General features: G+C 39.2%; 1 protein-coding gene across 3 annotated transcripts in view; it reads right to left on the bottom strand.

The window, feature by feature from the left end:
- The window catches only part of LOC122798604 (ubiquitin carboxyl-terminal hydrolase 47-like), a 766891-nt gene that overhangs the window by 433982 nt on the left and 316806 nt on the right, over positions 1-16103 (bottom strand). For all 3 annotated transcript variants that reach the window (XM_044067681.1, XM_044067680.1, XM_044067682.1), the window contains one exon: positions 9205-9270. In XM_044067681.1, coding sequence (XP_043923616.1) covers positions 9205-9270 — 66 coding nt within the window. The remainder of the gene's footprint in view (positions 1-9204; positions 9271-16103) is intronic.

Genomic DNA, 16103 nt, shown 5'->3' on the forward strand with positions numbered 1-16103 from the left:
TTTGAAAATACAACGTCATGAGGAAAGGCATGACATAATGCTCTACTGTACACTCTTTATTAATATTTTAGTCTGTTTCTGTCTCACCTCAGGCTTTATATAATTGCAGGGTAATTAGCGCAGCTATACTGTCCACATTATCATTAACTTTTTATAAGCTTTCAAGTTCTGCACATGCTGCCATGAGTAGGGCTGTTAGGTTCTGCGCATGCTGGAGTGAATAGGCCTGTCAAGTTCTGTGCATGTTGCTATGAGTAGGCCATGTAATGTTTTACCTCTCCAAAGAGCTTTGAACATTGTTCTCACCTAATGCACAAAGAAGCATGATACTGTTTGCTCTAGCAGTACTTTTGGCCTTCCTGTACACCTTGTGAACTATTATGGATGAGTGACAGTGGTGCACCTGTTTGTGCCCTAACAACAGTGCTCTCTGTTCTCATCTTTTTCGTGTTCTATTACCATGAAGGCTGCAGAGCTCTACACTGCTGACTGCCCGTGCTACCAGAATTCATCCGTTCAAATACTTTTTTGTGTTATGAAAATGTAGTGTCCAACTGCTGTGTACACTAAATGCTGCCATATACACCACGTGTTTTGTGTTCTATTTCACTGTAAGTTGTACACTGCTTACCTACTGTACAATAAATATTCCAAGTGGCTTTCATTATACTGTGCTGGAGGATAACACAGCTTTCCTGATGTGCATTTTCATTCAATACAATACATTATGCATGCTTGTGTATTGTAGAGTACACAGTGCAGTTATGCTGTGTATTATAGACTGTGCTACAAGATTCATGTACAGATGGGACTCTGAGTCCCATACATTGTCAGCATAAACAAAAAGCTAAACAAAATAAAAAAACACCATTAGGACAGGCAAACAAAATAATAAAACACCAGTAAGGCAAACAAAAAGCTATGAGAACTATTTTTTTATAAATTATTTCTGCTTCATTCATAAACAGAGTGGCCACCCGAAATAATCAGTTTCTAAGTGGAGAAATTCCTTTAAGCATATTCATATAGCAGGAAATGTATAAATAAAGTACTTCCGAAATTATTTAACATTCACACACACACACACACACACACACACACACACACACACACACACACACACACACACACACACACACACACCACACACACACAATGTCCCTTTGAAGAACTGCTTCCTTTTTCTCAACTGACTCCAAAAAACATCAAGAGAAAATATTGCCCATCACTGTTTCCAAAATAAATTGCATTTTCAAACAGCACATTGCTATGTAACACCTGATGAAGCAAAGCTGAGTAATATCAGCTTTGCAGTCAATTTTCTGGATGCATGGATGGTAACTTCAGAGTAGGGCAAGACATTACAGCCTGCTCACTGTACCAAGTAAGCACTATATGCAGCAGTGCCAAACAGCTGTAATTTAATCAGTCCTGTTTTAGACTGTTCCTTCAATATTTTATTGTTGTGCATTCAAAGTAAGCATGCTCATCACCCATTATAGCAGGATTAGCTGTGCCACGTATACTTCACACCAACTGTACAGAGACTAAAAGTGAAAAACTAATGGATTTTTAAAGCACCAAGATTCACCTACCATTATGGTCATCCTCCATGCCCAGTTGGCTCATTATTTTCTCATGTAGCTAGAGCTGGTCCTTACTTTCCTACATCACATTGAGAGCAGTACAGACCATTTACTATCTGATTCAGGCAAAAGCTTTTCAACCCACTCAGTCCCTACTGAGGTGTGAGTCTAGCATGAAGGAGGGGCATCATTCTGATGGGAGGAGTTCCCAATCTAAAATGCATAATATATTACAGTTATGGCTTCTATTATTACCTGCAATTGGTGTGCACATGAATGCTACCATATATGCAATTTACTGTGTAAGGTACACAATAGTGTAGGCATGGTCATCCAATTCACAAGGGGACCAAATCAAGCTCCTCCTCCTGATGTGAGGACACAGACATCTATGGCACAACCCTGACCAACCAACCAGCTATTTCACATACTGAGTCCACTAATGAGCCTTGGATTATTTTTAAATCAAGCTCCTCCTCTGGAGGTGAGCACACTGACATCTGTGGTTCTCCCCTGACCAACCCACCAGCTATTCCACATAATAATGAGCCTTGGATCATTTGGGATAAAAGAAGGGCTTTATCCCTCTTTAGCCAGTAAAGTTGGTTGCAAAAATCTAATGACTTTCTGAGTATTTTCATTTCATAAAAATATACACAGAAAGAAGCCCTAAAACAGTCACTGAAACACATCACAACATAGATTCATAGGTTCATAGGTAGGTACTAGGCTATCTGCCCGAAGGCATTTATAAGCCTAGCCAGAATGTGTTGGCTTTTGCCGCTCCCTTAGATTAGTTCTCTGTGCCTCTTTCCAGCAGAGCCATTGAAGTGATCCCTTGGGTAAACTTTCTGTTTCCCATCCACTCGTCAAGGTTTCTCTTGAAGAGGGTTAGCGAGGAGCTCTGCCTAATGTTGATTGGAATCTTGTTCTAGAGCATGGGAAGTCTCTGAGACAGTAATCTATCCCTCCAGCACATCCTATTTATTGTTGTGGTGAGGTTTAGATCCCTGGAGCGTGTGGCTCGAGTGGATATGGTTTTCTTTAGGTGGAGCATGTCCATCAATTCTATGTTGGACATGGTCTTGTATGTCAGGCAGAGATCACCTCTGAGTAGGCGGTATGCAACCGAGTACAGCTGGAGTTTCTTCAGTCAAGCTGCATAGGGCATCTGCTTGAGGCCAGTGATCCTCTTGGTGAGGTACTTCTGTGGTCTTTCCAGTTGTTGCAGGTGTCTTGTAAGGTACATCCCAAATGGGACATTGTACTCTATGATGAGTCTGATGAGTGATGCATAGAGGGGCACAATGACCTCTTTCGATCTGGATGCAAACCCTTTTGTGATTAGGTGGGCCGCATTGAAGGATTTTCTAACCACTTTGGCAATGTGATTACCAAAGGAGAGGTTACTATCTACTTGGGTCCCCAGATCCCTTATTACGTCTTCCATATTTAGGGGGCTACCACCTATGTGGTAGTTTGTGGGTGCTTTGATTTTTCCAAAGGGGACGACTATGCACTTTTTGGCATTTAGCTTGAGGCCATGGTTTTGACAGCAGGTATCTGTCTCAGTGCGACCCTTTTAAAGGATGTCTGTGTCAGCTGGAGAGTCAATTATAGCCCCTAGTTTGCAGTCATCTGCGAACTTGGTCAGCCATAGTCCTCCTGTGCTTGCCTGTACCTCTGAGAAGTATATGCCGAACAGGAGGGGTCCTGGGACTGAGCCCTGGGGAATGCCACTTGTAACCGGTTTAGAGTCAGACCTAGCTCCCGCAACTCTTACCATGTGGGTTCTGTCCATGAGACAGTTGGCAACCCATCTTGTGACATAGGGGTTTATGTTCAGGCTGGTGAGCTTGTCTATAATACCTGAGTAGGGAATGGTGTTGAAGGTCTTTGCAAGGTCTAGGTAGGCTGTGTGGACCACCTTTCCCTCATCTATAGTCTTGGTAACTGTCTCAAAGAAGTCCACCAGGTTTAGGAGGCATGATCTGCCCTTAACAAAGCTGAACTGGGTAGGATCCAGTGTTTGGAGGTTTCCAATGTCTCTGTTAATGAGATCCATGATGATGCATTCCATAGCTTTGCAGACCAAGCTAGTCAGGATTATAGGGCGATAGTTCCCGGGGTCTGTTGTGGCTCCACCTTTGTGGAGTGAAATAACCGTTGCTGTGCGCCACTCTGTGGGCATGTAGCCTGTGGAGAGGCTGAGTTTAAACAGTATGTTTAGGTGAGGGGTTAGTTCATCTTTGAGCTCATGTAGGATGCAGCCTGGGACACTGTATGGTCCCATTGATGCTGTGTTTTTGGCTTTGGAGAGGGCTGTTTTATCCTGAGTGTCTGTGATTTCAGGGGCACTACATTCTTCTGGTATAGTTATGGGCCCTTTTGGGGGTGAGAGGGGGGTGAAGTTTGCACTGAACCTGTCTGCCAGGATGTTGGCTATATCAGTCGGTTCAGTATATTTTGTGCCATTCTGCACTAGCTCCGAGCAGATCTGAGGATTGCCACTTAGATTCTTGACATAGCTAAAGAATGCCTTGTGGTTATCTTTGGAGTCCATGGCAATTTTCTTTTGAAGCTAGCCTTGGATGATTTTATGAGGGAACATAGTTTCTTGCTGATACTGATCCGGGATGTCTTCCCTTCTTGGGATTTTACTCTTTTCTGTACTAGTTTCCTCCTTCTATTCTATAGCTTGTTTATGGCAGGAGTCCACCAGACTGGTTTCCTTTTCTTGGAGGAGTGAGTCTTGTTTTTTTTTTGGGATAGCGCAATCCATGCATTCTTGTAGGTGCCCGTAGAGTGCATTAGTAAAGGATTTTGCAGCTTGGACAGCATTATCCTTTAGCATGGGGGCTTTGAAACTTCCCAACTTGGTCTTAAGTAATGTGAAGTTTGCTTTTGAAATGTTTTTCACGGTAGTTTCTTTGACCGGGGCTGGTGGCGGAATGTGGATATCCAGAGTGATTAGTTTATGGTCAGATCTAACAAGCAAAGGATTGACCTCCAGTGTGGAACACCGGTCACCCATTTTGGTGATGACCAGGTCCAATATGTTGTCACCACTGGTGGGGGTATTGACCAGTTGATCCTGGGCATTTGAGTTTATAAATTCTAGGAAATGTTGGGCAAGGGAGTTTGTACTTGAGTAGTTCTCCCAGTTAATGTTTGGGTAATTGAAATTACCCAATATCAGGATGTCTGGTAGGACCTTTGTTTCCCAGTGTTTCCAGGAATGCTGAGTGGGGGTCCTGGGACATGGTGGGTGATCTGTAGCAAGCTATAATTTGAATAGCAGTTTTGCCCATTGTTAGTTGCACGTGGATGATCTCTGAAGCATCGTGCTGTGCCACTAACCTGGAGGTGTGGGTATCCTTGATGAATATGGATACTCCCCCCTTTTGTATTTTGGTCACGGTTTTGTGGCTGAAATGTATGGTATGAGTTGTAGCCTGGTAGTGCTGGGGTGCTCTCTGGAGCCTTAAACCAGGTTTCTGTTACTGCACATATATCGATTTTCTCCATACTGAGGAGTGCCTCGAGTGCGTGCATTTTGAGGTTTAGACTTCTGACATTAAGTAGCATTACCCTCAGTTTTTTGTTACTTGTGCTATTTACAGTGGTGGGTTTGTCTTTTGAGCCCTGCCTAAAAAAGGCACTATGGGGGTGGCAAGAGTCTTGGCCAGTATTCGAAAGCCTAAGGGTGACAGGTGCAAGCCATCTCTAGCGAAGCAGCGTGGCTTGTCGAGCATGTCATCCCAGGCTGACAGACACTGGATCCCCTTTGAATGACACCAGAAGCTTAGCCAATTGTTGAAATTGATAATTTTTTTCTCTGTACTGTGGTATCAGTCTTGGTGAGGGCAGGATACTACTCAGGGTCAGGATCATACCAGCCTGGGCTACGTGATCAGAGAGCTCCTCCATGTCTCTTTTCATGTAGTCCAGGGAGGTACAGCTCAGGTCATTCACACCAACATGGACAATGACAGAGTCATATTTGTACTTGTTATGGAGTGACCTGAGTGCTTGTGTTATGTGGCAGATCCTGGCACTTGACAGGCAGCTAACAGTAACCTTCTCCTTGTTCAGCTTAGTGGGTGGGACATCAGTGTGCCTGACTATAGAGTCACCTATTACTAGTGTGTTGGGTATGTTATTTTGCCTTAACGGCTGTGATTGTGTGGTGCACTGGTTTTGTGAAGTATGTGTTTCATGGTTTGGGTTGGGGGGTGTAGGTTGCTTGGATGTCTGCTTTGGAGTTCTCTGTTGCTTCAGCAGATCTTTATTTAGAGCCTCCAAGTATGTTTTTGTGCATTTATGTGTGTTTTTTGCCGGTGCTGGTTTCATAGGTCTCTGTGAGACTGGTGGTGTGATGCAAGTAATTCCCTTCTCCTCTTGACTGCCTGGTCCAGTCTTGGGTTGAGAGAGCTTAGCCTCCAGTTTGGCTGTATAATTGCATCTCTCGCATGTATTAGTGTTTGGTGGAAGGAGGAGAGGGTTGCCTGTGTACATGAGGCAATTGTAACATTGTTTCAGAATGCCCAGATTCACCAGTTGGTCCGGAGAGTACACCTGAAACTGCCCATTTTACTGATTGGCTAGTAAGGTCGAATAGAGAGCCTTGTCCTTCTTTACAGTATAGGGGGGGGGGGGTCTAGTGCTAAGGTTTATTAGTGCTTGCTATGAGTTTTGAGCAAGTGCCGGTATGAGAAGTGAATGGTTTGAGTGCTTAAGTTGAAAATTTGTCTAGTTCCAAGGGAAAAATTGAAGAGTAGACTTTGTGGAGCCGGGAATAGTTATACCCTAGTTAACCGGCACTGCCCGGCGTGCAAAACTACGCAAATATGGGTTTTATAAGCAGGGAAATGAAAGAGATAGAAATTAGCCCAAAATGGCCAATAAACTACTCATTTCTGGGCTGAAACCACTCCTCCAAGGACAGATAGGCTGCTCAAAGCTCCCTCTCTCGCAGTGAACAGAGAAACTTCCTTCTATCCAAGTAAGGTATGGGCAAACACAGAAACTTGTAACTCAGCCCTGAATTCAGCACTAACCTGAAAACTGGATTATACTAGCTTAGAAAGAAAGGAAAACAAGTATATATTTTTTTGTTTTTTTTATTTTCTTCATAAAATAAAGCAGCTACAATCAAAAAAACACTTTAAATGCATAGAAATGGCTATCACACGAGTATGTAGCCTATAACAGTTAAACAGGTAATTTAAACACAAAAACAACTTTGTTAAAGTGCAGGCAGTAAAATAAGTACAATTCTTCTTCTTCTTTCGGCTTTATCCCGGTTAGGGGTCGCCACAGCGGATCACCTGTCCGCACATTGAATGGCAGTGGAGTTTTACGGTGTCGAGTTGCCAGCCCGGCGCCCAACCTTCCACAGAAGGCACACTCACATGCACACCTAGGGCCAATTTAGAGTGTCCAATCCACCTGCAGCATGTCTTTGGGATGTGGGAGGAAACCGGAGCACCCGGAGGAAACGACCACAGGAGGACATGCAGACTCACCAGAAGGCACCCCAGCCGAGGATCGAACCGGAGAACCTCTTGCTGTGAGGCGGCAATGCTAACCACTGCACCACAGTGGCCGCCCAGTAAAATAAGTACAATATGTAGCTGAAACAAGCTTTTTAAATCACAGAAACTCTAGAAAATCGGTGTTTTAGGCAAAATTAGCTAAAGGCAGCAAGAAAATGCAAAAAATGACACTTAATCACTCCAAAGTCTCTCTTTTGTCTCTCTGCTGCTGTAGAACTCTGCAGGGCACCACGCAGGAGCTTGCCGAGCTGTATACTAGTACAAAAACCTTGCAAATATGGGTTTTATAGCAGGGAAATGAAAGAGATAGAAATTAGTCCAAATTGGCCAATAAACTACTAATTTCTGGGCTAAAACCACTCCTCCAGGGACAGAGAGGCTGCTCAAAGCTCCCTCTCTCACAGTGAACAGAGAAACTTCCTTCTATCCAAGTAAGGTATGGGCAAACACAGAAACTTATAACACAGCCCTGAATTCACCACTAACCTGAAAACTGGACTATACTAGTTTAGAAAGGTGGGAAAACAAGTATATATATATATTTTTTGTTTTCTTCATAAAATAAAGCAGATACAATCAAAAACATTTTAAATGCACATAAATGGCTATCACACTTGAGTGTGTAGCCTACAACAGTTAAACAGGTAAGTTAAACACAAAAATGACTTTTTTAAAGTGCAGGCAGTAAATTAAGTACAATATGTAGCTGAAACAAGCTTTTCAAAACACAAAAACTCTAGAAAATCGGTGTTTTAGGCGGAATTAGCTAAAGGCAGCAAGAAGATGCAGAAAAATGATACTTAATCACTCCAAAGTCTCTTTTGTCTCTCTGCTGCTGTAGAACTCTGCAGGGCACCAGGCAGGAGCTTGCTGAGCTGTATACTAGCACAAAAACCTTGCAAATGTGGATTTTATAGCAGGGAAATGAAAGAGATATAACATAATAACATAATGTGTATACTCATTAAAATACAAATTGTAGAAAACAAAAAAAAACACATATGATGGTGCTAGTTATGTAAATGTCATTTAGAAATAGAGGCAGGCCATCTAAATGACAATGCTAATTTTTTAAGAGCTGTCCTACCTTTCTATCTTTTTATCTATCAATGTTGACCTGTCTGTCACCCGTCCTGTCATACTTAATACCCTTTCGTTGTCACACATTCCACCATTCCTTCTCTCAAAGGTGATTTATTTTCAACTGGAGACTCAAATTTCTGACGTCTTAAGCCTTTCATTTCATGGTTTATAATTTATTGGACTTTAATATGTTAAACATGAATGCCATTTGGTGTTACTATTTAAGTTTTTGTTGTCTTTTCAAATTCCTTGCCTCCCATGAATAGTCATCTATTATGTTCTTATTTTCATTTAAATAGTGACAGATCGTATATCCTATTCAAGTTTTCTCACCCTTATCTTAAACAAAAGAATCATTTAGCTTACTCACCCACTTGTGGGATTAATCCAAATGACGTTATCTAACATCTGCTGAAGCTCATGTAACAAAGTATTCTCCTTCTGAGAATAAAATAAATATCTATAAAATTAGTCAGTATCCACTGCAGCATCTTAATTCACTGAAAAATAATATGTACATTTCCTCTAACTCTTATATTAAAACAAAAGGCTTTCCAGCATATGACCAATGGCCAGTTCACTGCACTCCAAATGGCCAAACACAGTTTTTTTAATTAACTTTTGCTTGCAGGTCATGCCTTCAACATACAAGAGGATCACTATGTCAGACTTCTTTGAGCTATTTTGAGGAGTTTCTACTTTCTCAATTGTTTTTCAACCATGCAGTTAGTATATCTAAGTTAGGGGTGTAGTGGGTACAGGGGTGCTTGCCCTCTCCTACAAAAATGTTACTTGTTCTGTGCAGGTGTGTTGTAGATAAACTGTATTTTCAATTAGCTGTGACAGAGCAATTGATTTTCAAGTGATTGTGTCTTGATCATTCAGATGAAAAGCAAAACAACAATTTTTTAGGTAGTCTCCACAGATTTGTATTGCATTGCTCTTAAAGCCCACTGAATTTAGATCTCTTTACTCACCTTTTTTTCATTTAGTTCTCCTTTAGTTTTTCCAGAATTAGACTGTAAATGCCATTGGTCCTTTTCCTGAAAAAAAGAATACACAAAACGATCACAAAACTTTTGATATAAGTAAAATAAACTGCATTCTCATAGCCACAAAGTAACTTGGGGCTGGAATATACATTTCCAGTTAATTTTTTTAGTCTTTTATTTAGAACACAAAATATTGCAGCAATCCATATTGGCAGAATTTACATCTCATTGTAACATGCACGGCACTCTAATGAACAGCAATACTCTGAAGAGAAGAATACAAGGCCTCATTTGATCCATGTGTACATTAACCTCAACACATATAACAATAAAATGATTTTAACATTAGCGTGAATCTATAAGTTGTATCCATAATGTTATTTATTTCTGACATATCTGAAAGATCAGTGTCACTTATTTATTTAACCCATGTTTACCACTAAAGTCCGACTGGACCAGAAAGCACACATTTTCAGCGGAGGCCTGGGGAGAAAAGCTCCACGATCACAAATGTTCAGAATTCAAGTTCGGATATTTTAAGTCACAAAGTATCATGTTACACTACAAAACATAAAACTGAAAAAAATGTAATGAGAAAAAATCATTGAACATAATGTTTCATAGTAAAGTAAAGTTAAGTAAATACTGTGGGAAGAAATATCCAGGGAATTGTTATGGCTAGGCTTGTATAGGCCCTAGGGCCGATAGCCTAGTACCACCTATGAACCTATAAAGTGCAGTAAAAAACAATACCGTGATTTGGAGAAAATATGGGAGGAGAAACTCAATACTGTAGCCATATTATTTGTTACATAGATTAGTATGTGATAAATGAGACCTGAGACAATTATAATAAGATATTTTAAAGAGATGTAAGAGACTGGATTCACTTTATAATCTTGAAAGACTGAAATGTCGAATTTCAGTATCTCGAGACTATAAAGCCAAACATTCAAAATACCAAAACCCCAAAATTGCGAAATTCAAAATCACGACTTTTAAATACACCCTCCACCACACAAACACACATACACTTTTCTCCCCACACTACAACAAACAAACAACACACACACAAACACAACACAAATACACGCACCTACCTTACATATAAGCAAGGGGGCAAGCCCCCCTACACCCCCACCCTCCCCGCTACTTATATATACTAAATCTGAGGTTGCACTAAAAAGACAATGACACTAAACCCACCACTACACACTCTACATTCCCCTCGCATAAACACACATCACATGCGTACAAACAGCACCACTCTCAACACTTACACACTCACACTCTTACCTACATACCGTAACCTACACCTACAACTTCCCAACACACTCACACACACACTAAAATCCCTACCCAAAACCCTTAAAAAATAAACAATTACCTGAACCTCCAGCTATCCATTAACACAGCGCACCACCACAACTGCTTATTCGACATTTCAGGATTTGGCCATGTGGACTTTTGCACAACTGGGCTTTCGCGATTTTAGTCTCGAGATACTGAAATTCGAGATTTCAGTATTTCAAGATAGTGAAGTGCACCCAAGAGATCACATGATTAGAGACAGTGAGGGGAAATCGAGTGATGTCTTAGTATGATAAATGGTGTTCATATTATGGTTATAGAAGGCAGAAGGATGGAGAGAAGGAGATTATAAGAAGAGTGTAGCTTAGGTGAGTAGGGAGGAGAGAGAAAGAGGTAGAGGAAAGGTCTGCACATATGAAGTGGATAAGGTAAGTTAGTTGGAAAAATGAAAAAAAGTGGAGTATGAGACTGGAGAGGATTGTGAAGTGTGATTTAGGTTGAAGGGGTGAGTGAAGTGTAGTGAGTAAGTTTAGCTAGGATTGGCACAGGATCAGGTCCAAGATTTTGTAAAGCATTATTCTATGAAATATTTAAAGGTGGGTAGATTAGAAATAGTTCTGGTGGTTAGAGGTAAGGAGTTCATTTCCTTGCTACTGAGTATGAGTATAGGCTTTGTCCAGTGGATTTATTCAATTTATTGTGAGACATTATTTGTCTTCTGATCTAAGAATTCTTTTAGGGAAACACATGTTGATTAAAAGGATAAAAGTTGGGCAGCGTAATGCTTTGTGTATGATTTTATGTATTATTATAAACTGAATGTAGAAGAGGTAGAGGGGATGGGTTCCAGCTCCCTAAGGGTGTGCAAGGCTTTACAGTAATGAGTAAAGGAGGATGAATTAGTAGTAAGCTTGACAATTTTGTTGTAGCAGCTTTTAAGATTGTTTTTTATGGATGATTGTAAATTGGTTTGAACTGGTGATCCATAGAGGAGGGAGGGCAGAAGGTAAGTTTGTCTCAAGTAAATTTTGTGGGTGTGCTCAGAAAATGTTTGTTCCTATATAGCATGCCTAATTTTTGATGCATTTTCTTGATATTGTTTTGGATGTGGAGGTCAAATTTAAGAGATTTATTATGACTCCTAATAGTTTAGTATGGTGGACTGATTCAATTTCAATGCCATTTGCCAAAAATATTTTGAAAACTGCTTTGTTAGGGGTGTTAGTTTTGGGAATAAAGATACTTTTTTTTTTAGGGATGAGTAGGAGTTGAGCTGTTGTAAGCCAGGTTTCAATGCAGATGATAGCTTGTTGAGTAATTTCTTGGAGGTGAGTTAAGGTGATTAAAGGGCAGATGATGGTTGAGTCATCTGCATATTGAACCAAGGTGCCTTAACAAGAAGATGAATGTATGTTATTGATAAAATATTGAACAGTAGAGGGTCAAGCATGGATCCTTGTGGGACTGCTGTGGAAGGGAGAAGGTATGCAGAGATAGATCCTTGCCAACTTACAGCTTGTTGCCTGTTGGCAAGGTAGCTAGAGAACCATTGAATAGATGGAGATGCTAGACCCAGGGTGGATAGTGGATTGATAAGCTTACTGTGAGAGACCATGTTAAAGAAAATACTGCAGATACAAGTTTATTAGAGATGCAAGCTTTAGTGACCATGTTTGTAAATGATAGTAATGCAGTGGAGGTGCTGTGATCTGGCCGAAATCCACTTGGGGATTGGTGATTAGCTTATTTTGTAAGAGATAGTGGAGGAATTGTTGGTGAATACATCTTTCAAGGATTTTAGGAAGAGGAGACAGGATGGCTATGGAACAGAAATGTGTAATGTCAGTGGAATTACCTCCTTTTTGTAAGAGGATAATATGGACCATTTTCCACAAGTTAGGGACACATTGTATTCTGTTATTGATATATTAATAAGAATGCTGATTGGGTATGCTGTTGGAAGGGTGTCAGCTGAGGAGGAATAAGGTTTTAGTTTATGTAAAAGCTTTTTTATGAGAGTTACAGAAACTGGTTGAAAGATAAAGTGGGTGGAGTTGTCAGTATGTGTATTAGAGAGGTGGTATCACATATGGCACAAACTAAACTAAGAAATAATCTTTTACAAAATGTGTCAAATATCATTTTGCCCAACTGTATGATAATAAACTACAAAAAAAATCTAACCTTCATACAAAGTACAGGAGCTTACAAAGGATAGAACAAACCATTCTTTCTCTAGAACAATTCTTTATAATAAGGACAGCTTATAAAGCAGTGCAAAGGGTTTATTCTTAAGTACATAACAAAACATTCTAACATTTTCAGTTCACTAGTTACTATACATGTAAGCAGACAGGGAAATTTAAAATATTTGACTAATAATGAGTGCATTATTCTCATTTGTTACGCATGTTCTGTATGACTTAAACAGATTTGTAAACTAAGCAATATAAACCTGAAAGCAAACTCATTAATTTCAAGACAATGCTAACAGGATTGGGTCTTCACACAGAATGTTGCTACTTTAATCCCAAATATTAGAGCCATATTTTTTAGCATCATGTGAAGTTACTTATCAAAAACACCTAAAAGATGACCACAACAAGGATACATCTAATTTGGTTATGATCAGAAAAACATGGGCATAATTCTTTGTAGTACATGGAATTTTCGCTAATGTATTAGTTAGTTAGTTAGTTAGTTAGTTAGTTAGTTAGTTAGTTAGTTAGTTAGTTAGTTAGTTAGTTAGCTACTTAGTTACTGACATTTGATTACCAGGAAAGTCTTACTGGGTAGAAGCCCATTTTCAGTGGAGGCCTGGGAGAAACACTCCAAATTACTACAAAACATTTTAAGAACAGTAATTTTACAATCTTCAAAGTAAAACAGAAACATCTAAAGTTTAAATAAATATAACAAAGTGGACATGATATAAAAACATTGGTTAAGAAGGTATACAGGGTGTATGACACTATTATGATACTACTAACTGAAGTGAGAAAATTAAGTGTACCTATGATAGACTAACAGCTTTAAATGTTGTTAAATACTTCTGTCTGTCTTTTTTGTGTCTATGTTAGAGCCATAACTATGGTGGGCAAAGGTGGTCCCTGCCCCAGACACAAACTGTTAGGGGGCAGTATCTGTAGATGCCAGTACTGTAGGAGTGCAGAGCTGCCATTGCTTTATGCAGTTGAAGAGCTTTTGTGGCTTCACAAATAAATACCAACACTGCACTAGCAGTCATGGCTGAAGAGCTGAAGCTCTCAGTGTGTGGTGATTTAACTGTAGCAAACAGCTTGTTACATTTATAGCAAGTAGCTTGCTACAGTTTCATTTTTGAGTTGAGAGGGATGCCAGTTCAGGGAAATGCACAGGTTGCCAAATGACCTAGGTATGGTTCTGCCATTTGTACAATAGCATGAAGTATTTTAAAGTTTTAAAGCTGCTTTAATATCCCAATGCTGTTCCAATGTGGATGGCATCTATGGTCTATATGCTCTACCATACGACTAGGGCATAACAGTTCTGAAAGATGCATAACAGAACTTATTATGTACCTCTTCAGGTGCATAACAAGGTTGCCTTTATCCTGATATCAGAGTGTAATCATCATGTTGCACGTACAATCTATCTTTATATATATATATATATATATATATATATATATATATACAGAGAGAGAGAGAGAGTTTATTTTTGCAAAAGCTGAAAAAGTAGATTAAAATGTACCTTGTTCAGCATATATTAATTGTCTGTCAAGAAAAGTTGATAAATGCATGAATTTTTTAATGAAATGCTCGAAACCTTGGAAGTATCAAACCACATGGTTGTGACAATGACTGATGAAAATAAATCTGAGATAATTTCAAATGTAGTTACTTTTACTATAACCCTGAAGCTTTCATTGGATGGTTTTGTTAGAGTTTAAAACATTTATTTTCACATTGAATGGTTTTCAGCAGAAGTGCTGACAAGCTGATGCCAGTTTATCCTTGCAGTGAAAGAATGAAGTGGTAAAAATAAATTTCTTAAATTTCAAACAAATTTTATAACAACTGGATATAAGTGTTGCAACCATACCTCTCAACCTGGAAACATCACAAATCTGGACAAGGCTCATGAAAATAGGTACAAATCTGTATGCTGATCACCATATAATTTGCATACACAATTACATAACCCCACCCACTACAATGAAATTGTGGGATACCAACTTTTAAACGCAAACTGAAAAACAGACAACCAAAATATGGCACCAAAGTCCCCCTGCAGCCATTCCATTGTCCCATTACCTGGCTATTTTGCCCCATTTACCATAAACACTAATGTGTGCATACTGCTTTACTTCTACAATGATTATCTGGATTTTATTTTTACAGCACAACAATGCACAAACACTAATAGACATTTGGTAAACAAAGCAATACTGTCTCACAATGAAAATAGACTTGGCATTAAAACTTCTCTGTCCTCGAAACTCACATTCATTGAAACAGCAGTGAAACCCACACCACATCTGAAGAAAATGCATCTGGCCAGTGGTGGATAAAGATTACCTTTGGGCTGTTTTCAAATCATTGGAGAAAAGAAGAATGCTTTTCACGAGTGTGGGAAGCATTTATAAAGCATACTTGACAAGCTTTGTATTTTTTCATAACAGCTGTCAGCTGGTTATTGAACAATAAATTTGTGATTTGCATTGCTTCATGTAATATTTGCTATAGACTTATGATGCAGTTTGTTTTTACATTTTGACATTTTGAAATTACTTGATGCATTATGGCAATTTCAGTACTGAGGTAAATCCTTTTCACTGTTTGTGCACGTCACTTAAAGATCTAGAATATTGTTTATAACAATAGGAATTTAACTTCTGACTTACCTAAAAAGTGCAGCATAAACAAGTGTTATTAACTAGATGTAAATGAGGGCTGGTATACAGGATATATCTTTCTTTATGTCTATTTTTGTTAACTAAAGTGTAACTATTAGTGCTGTTGCCACACAGCAGCACCAAAAATGTAAGTCAAAACAGATAAGTCCTTGGGCCGTATACCAGTCAGGAAATAAAACAGAAAAAATGGCTCAAGAAAACCACAAGTATTTAATGTTAACAAGGAAACATATAAAAACACAAGCCCTCAGACCCTTTGCATTACAACTTTCTCAAGTGTTAAAAAAGTTGCTTACAAAGCACATCCTTTTATACACATTTACCATATGACATAATTAATTAACAAGCAATTCATGAATTGTCTTCTTAAGCTGCTTTGCTTAAAAATAGGTATTAAGCAGACAACCCAATGTAAACCAGGTCCTTGTCTGCTCTAAAAGTACTGATCCACTTATATTCTAAATGTTTAGTTTTACCTTGTATATTACTACCTCTGCCATCCAGCTTTAATCCGTCTACTACAATTCAGACATATGATCAACCGCTTTAACTTGTATAAGTTTGCGTAACGCATTTGTCATCACTTTTTTGTGTGTATTTGAAACATAACCACAGATTCTTTTTTTCAACTTCCTATTCACATTTTTTGCACAGTGCAGTATAAACTCTATTCATA

The sequence above is a fragment of the Protopterus annectens genome, chromosome 3.part1 (assembly GCF_019279795.1).
Source record: "Protopterus annectens isolate FY-2018-M chromosome 3.part1, PAN1.0, whole genome shotgun sequence".
Taxonomy (NCBI): domain Eukaryota; kingdom Metazoa; phylum Chordata; order Ceratodontiformes; family Protopteridae; genus Protopterus; species Protopterus annectens.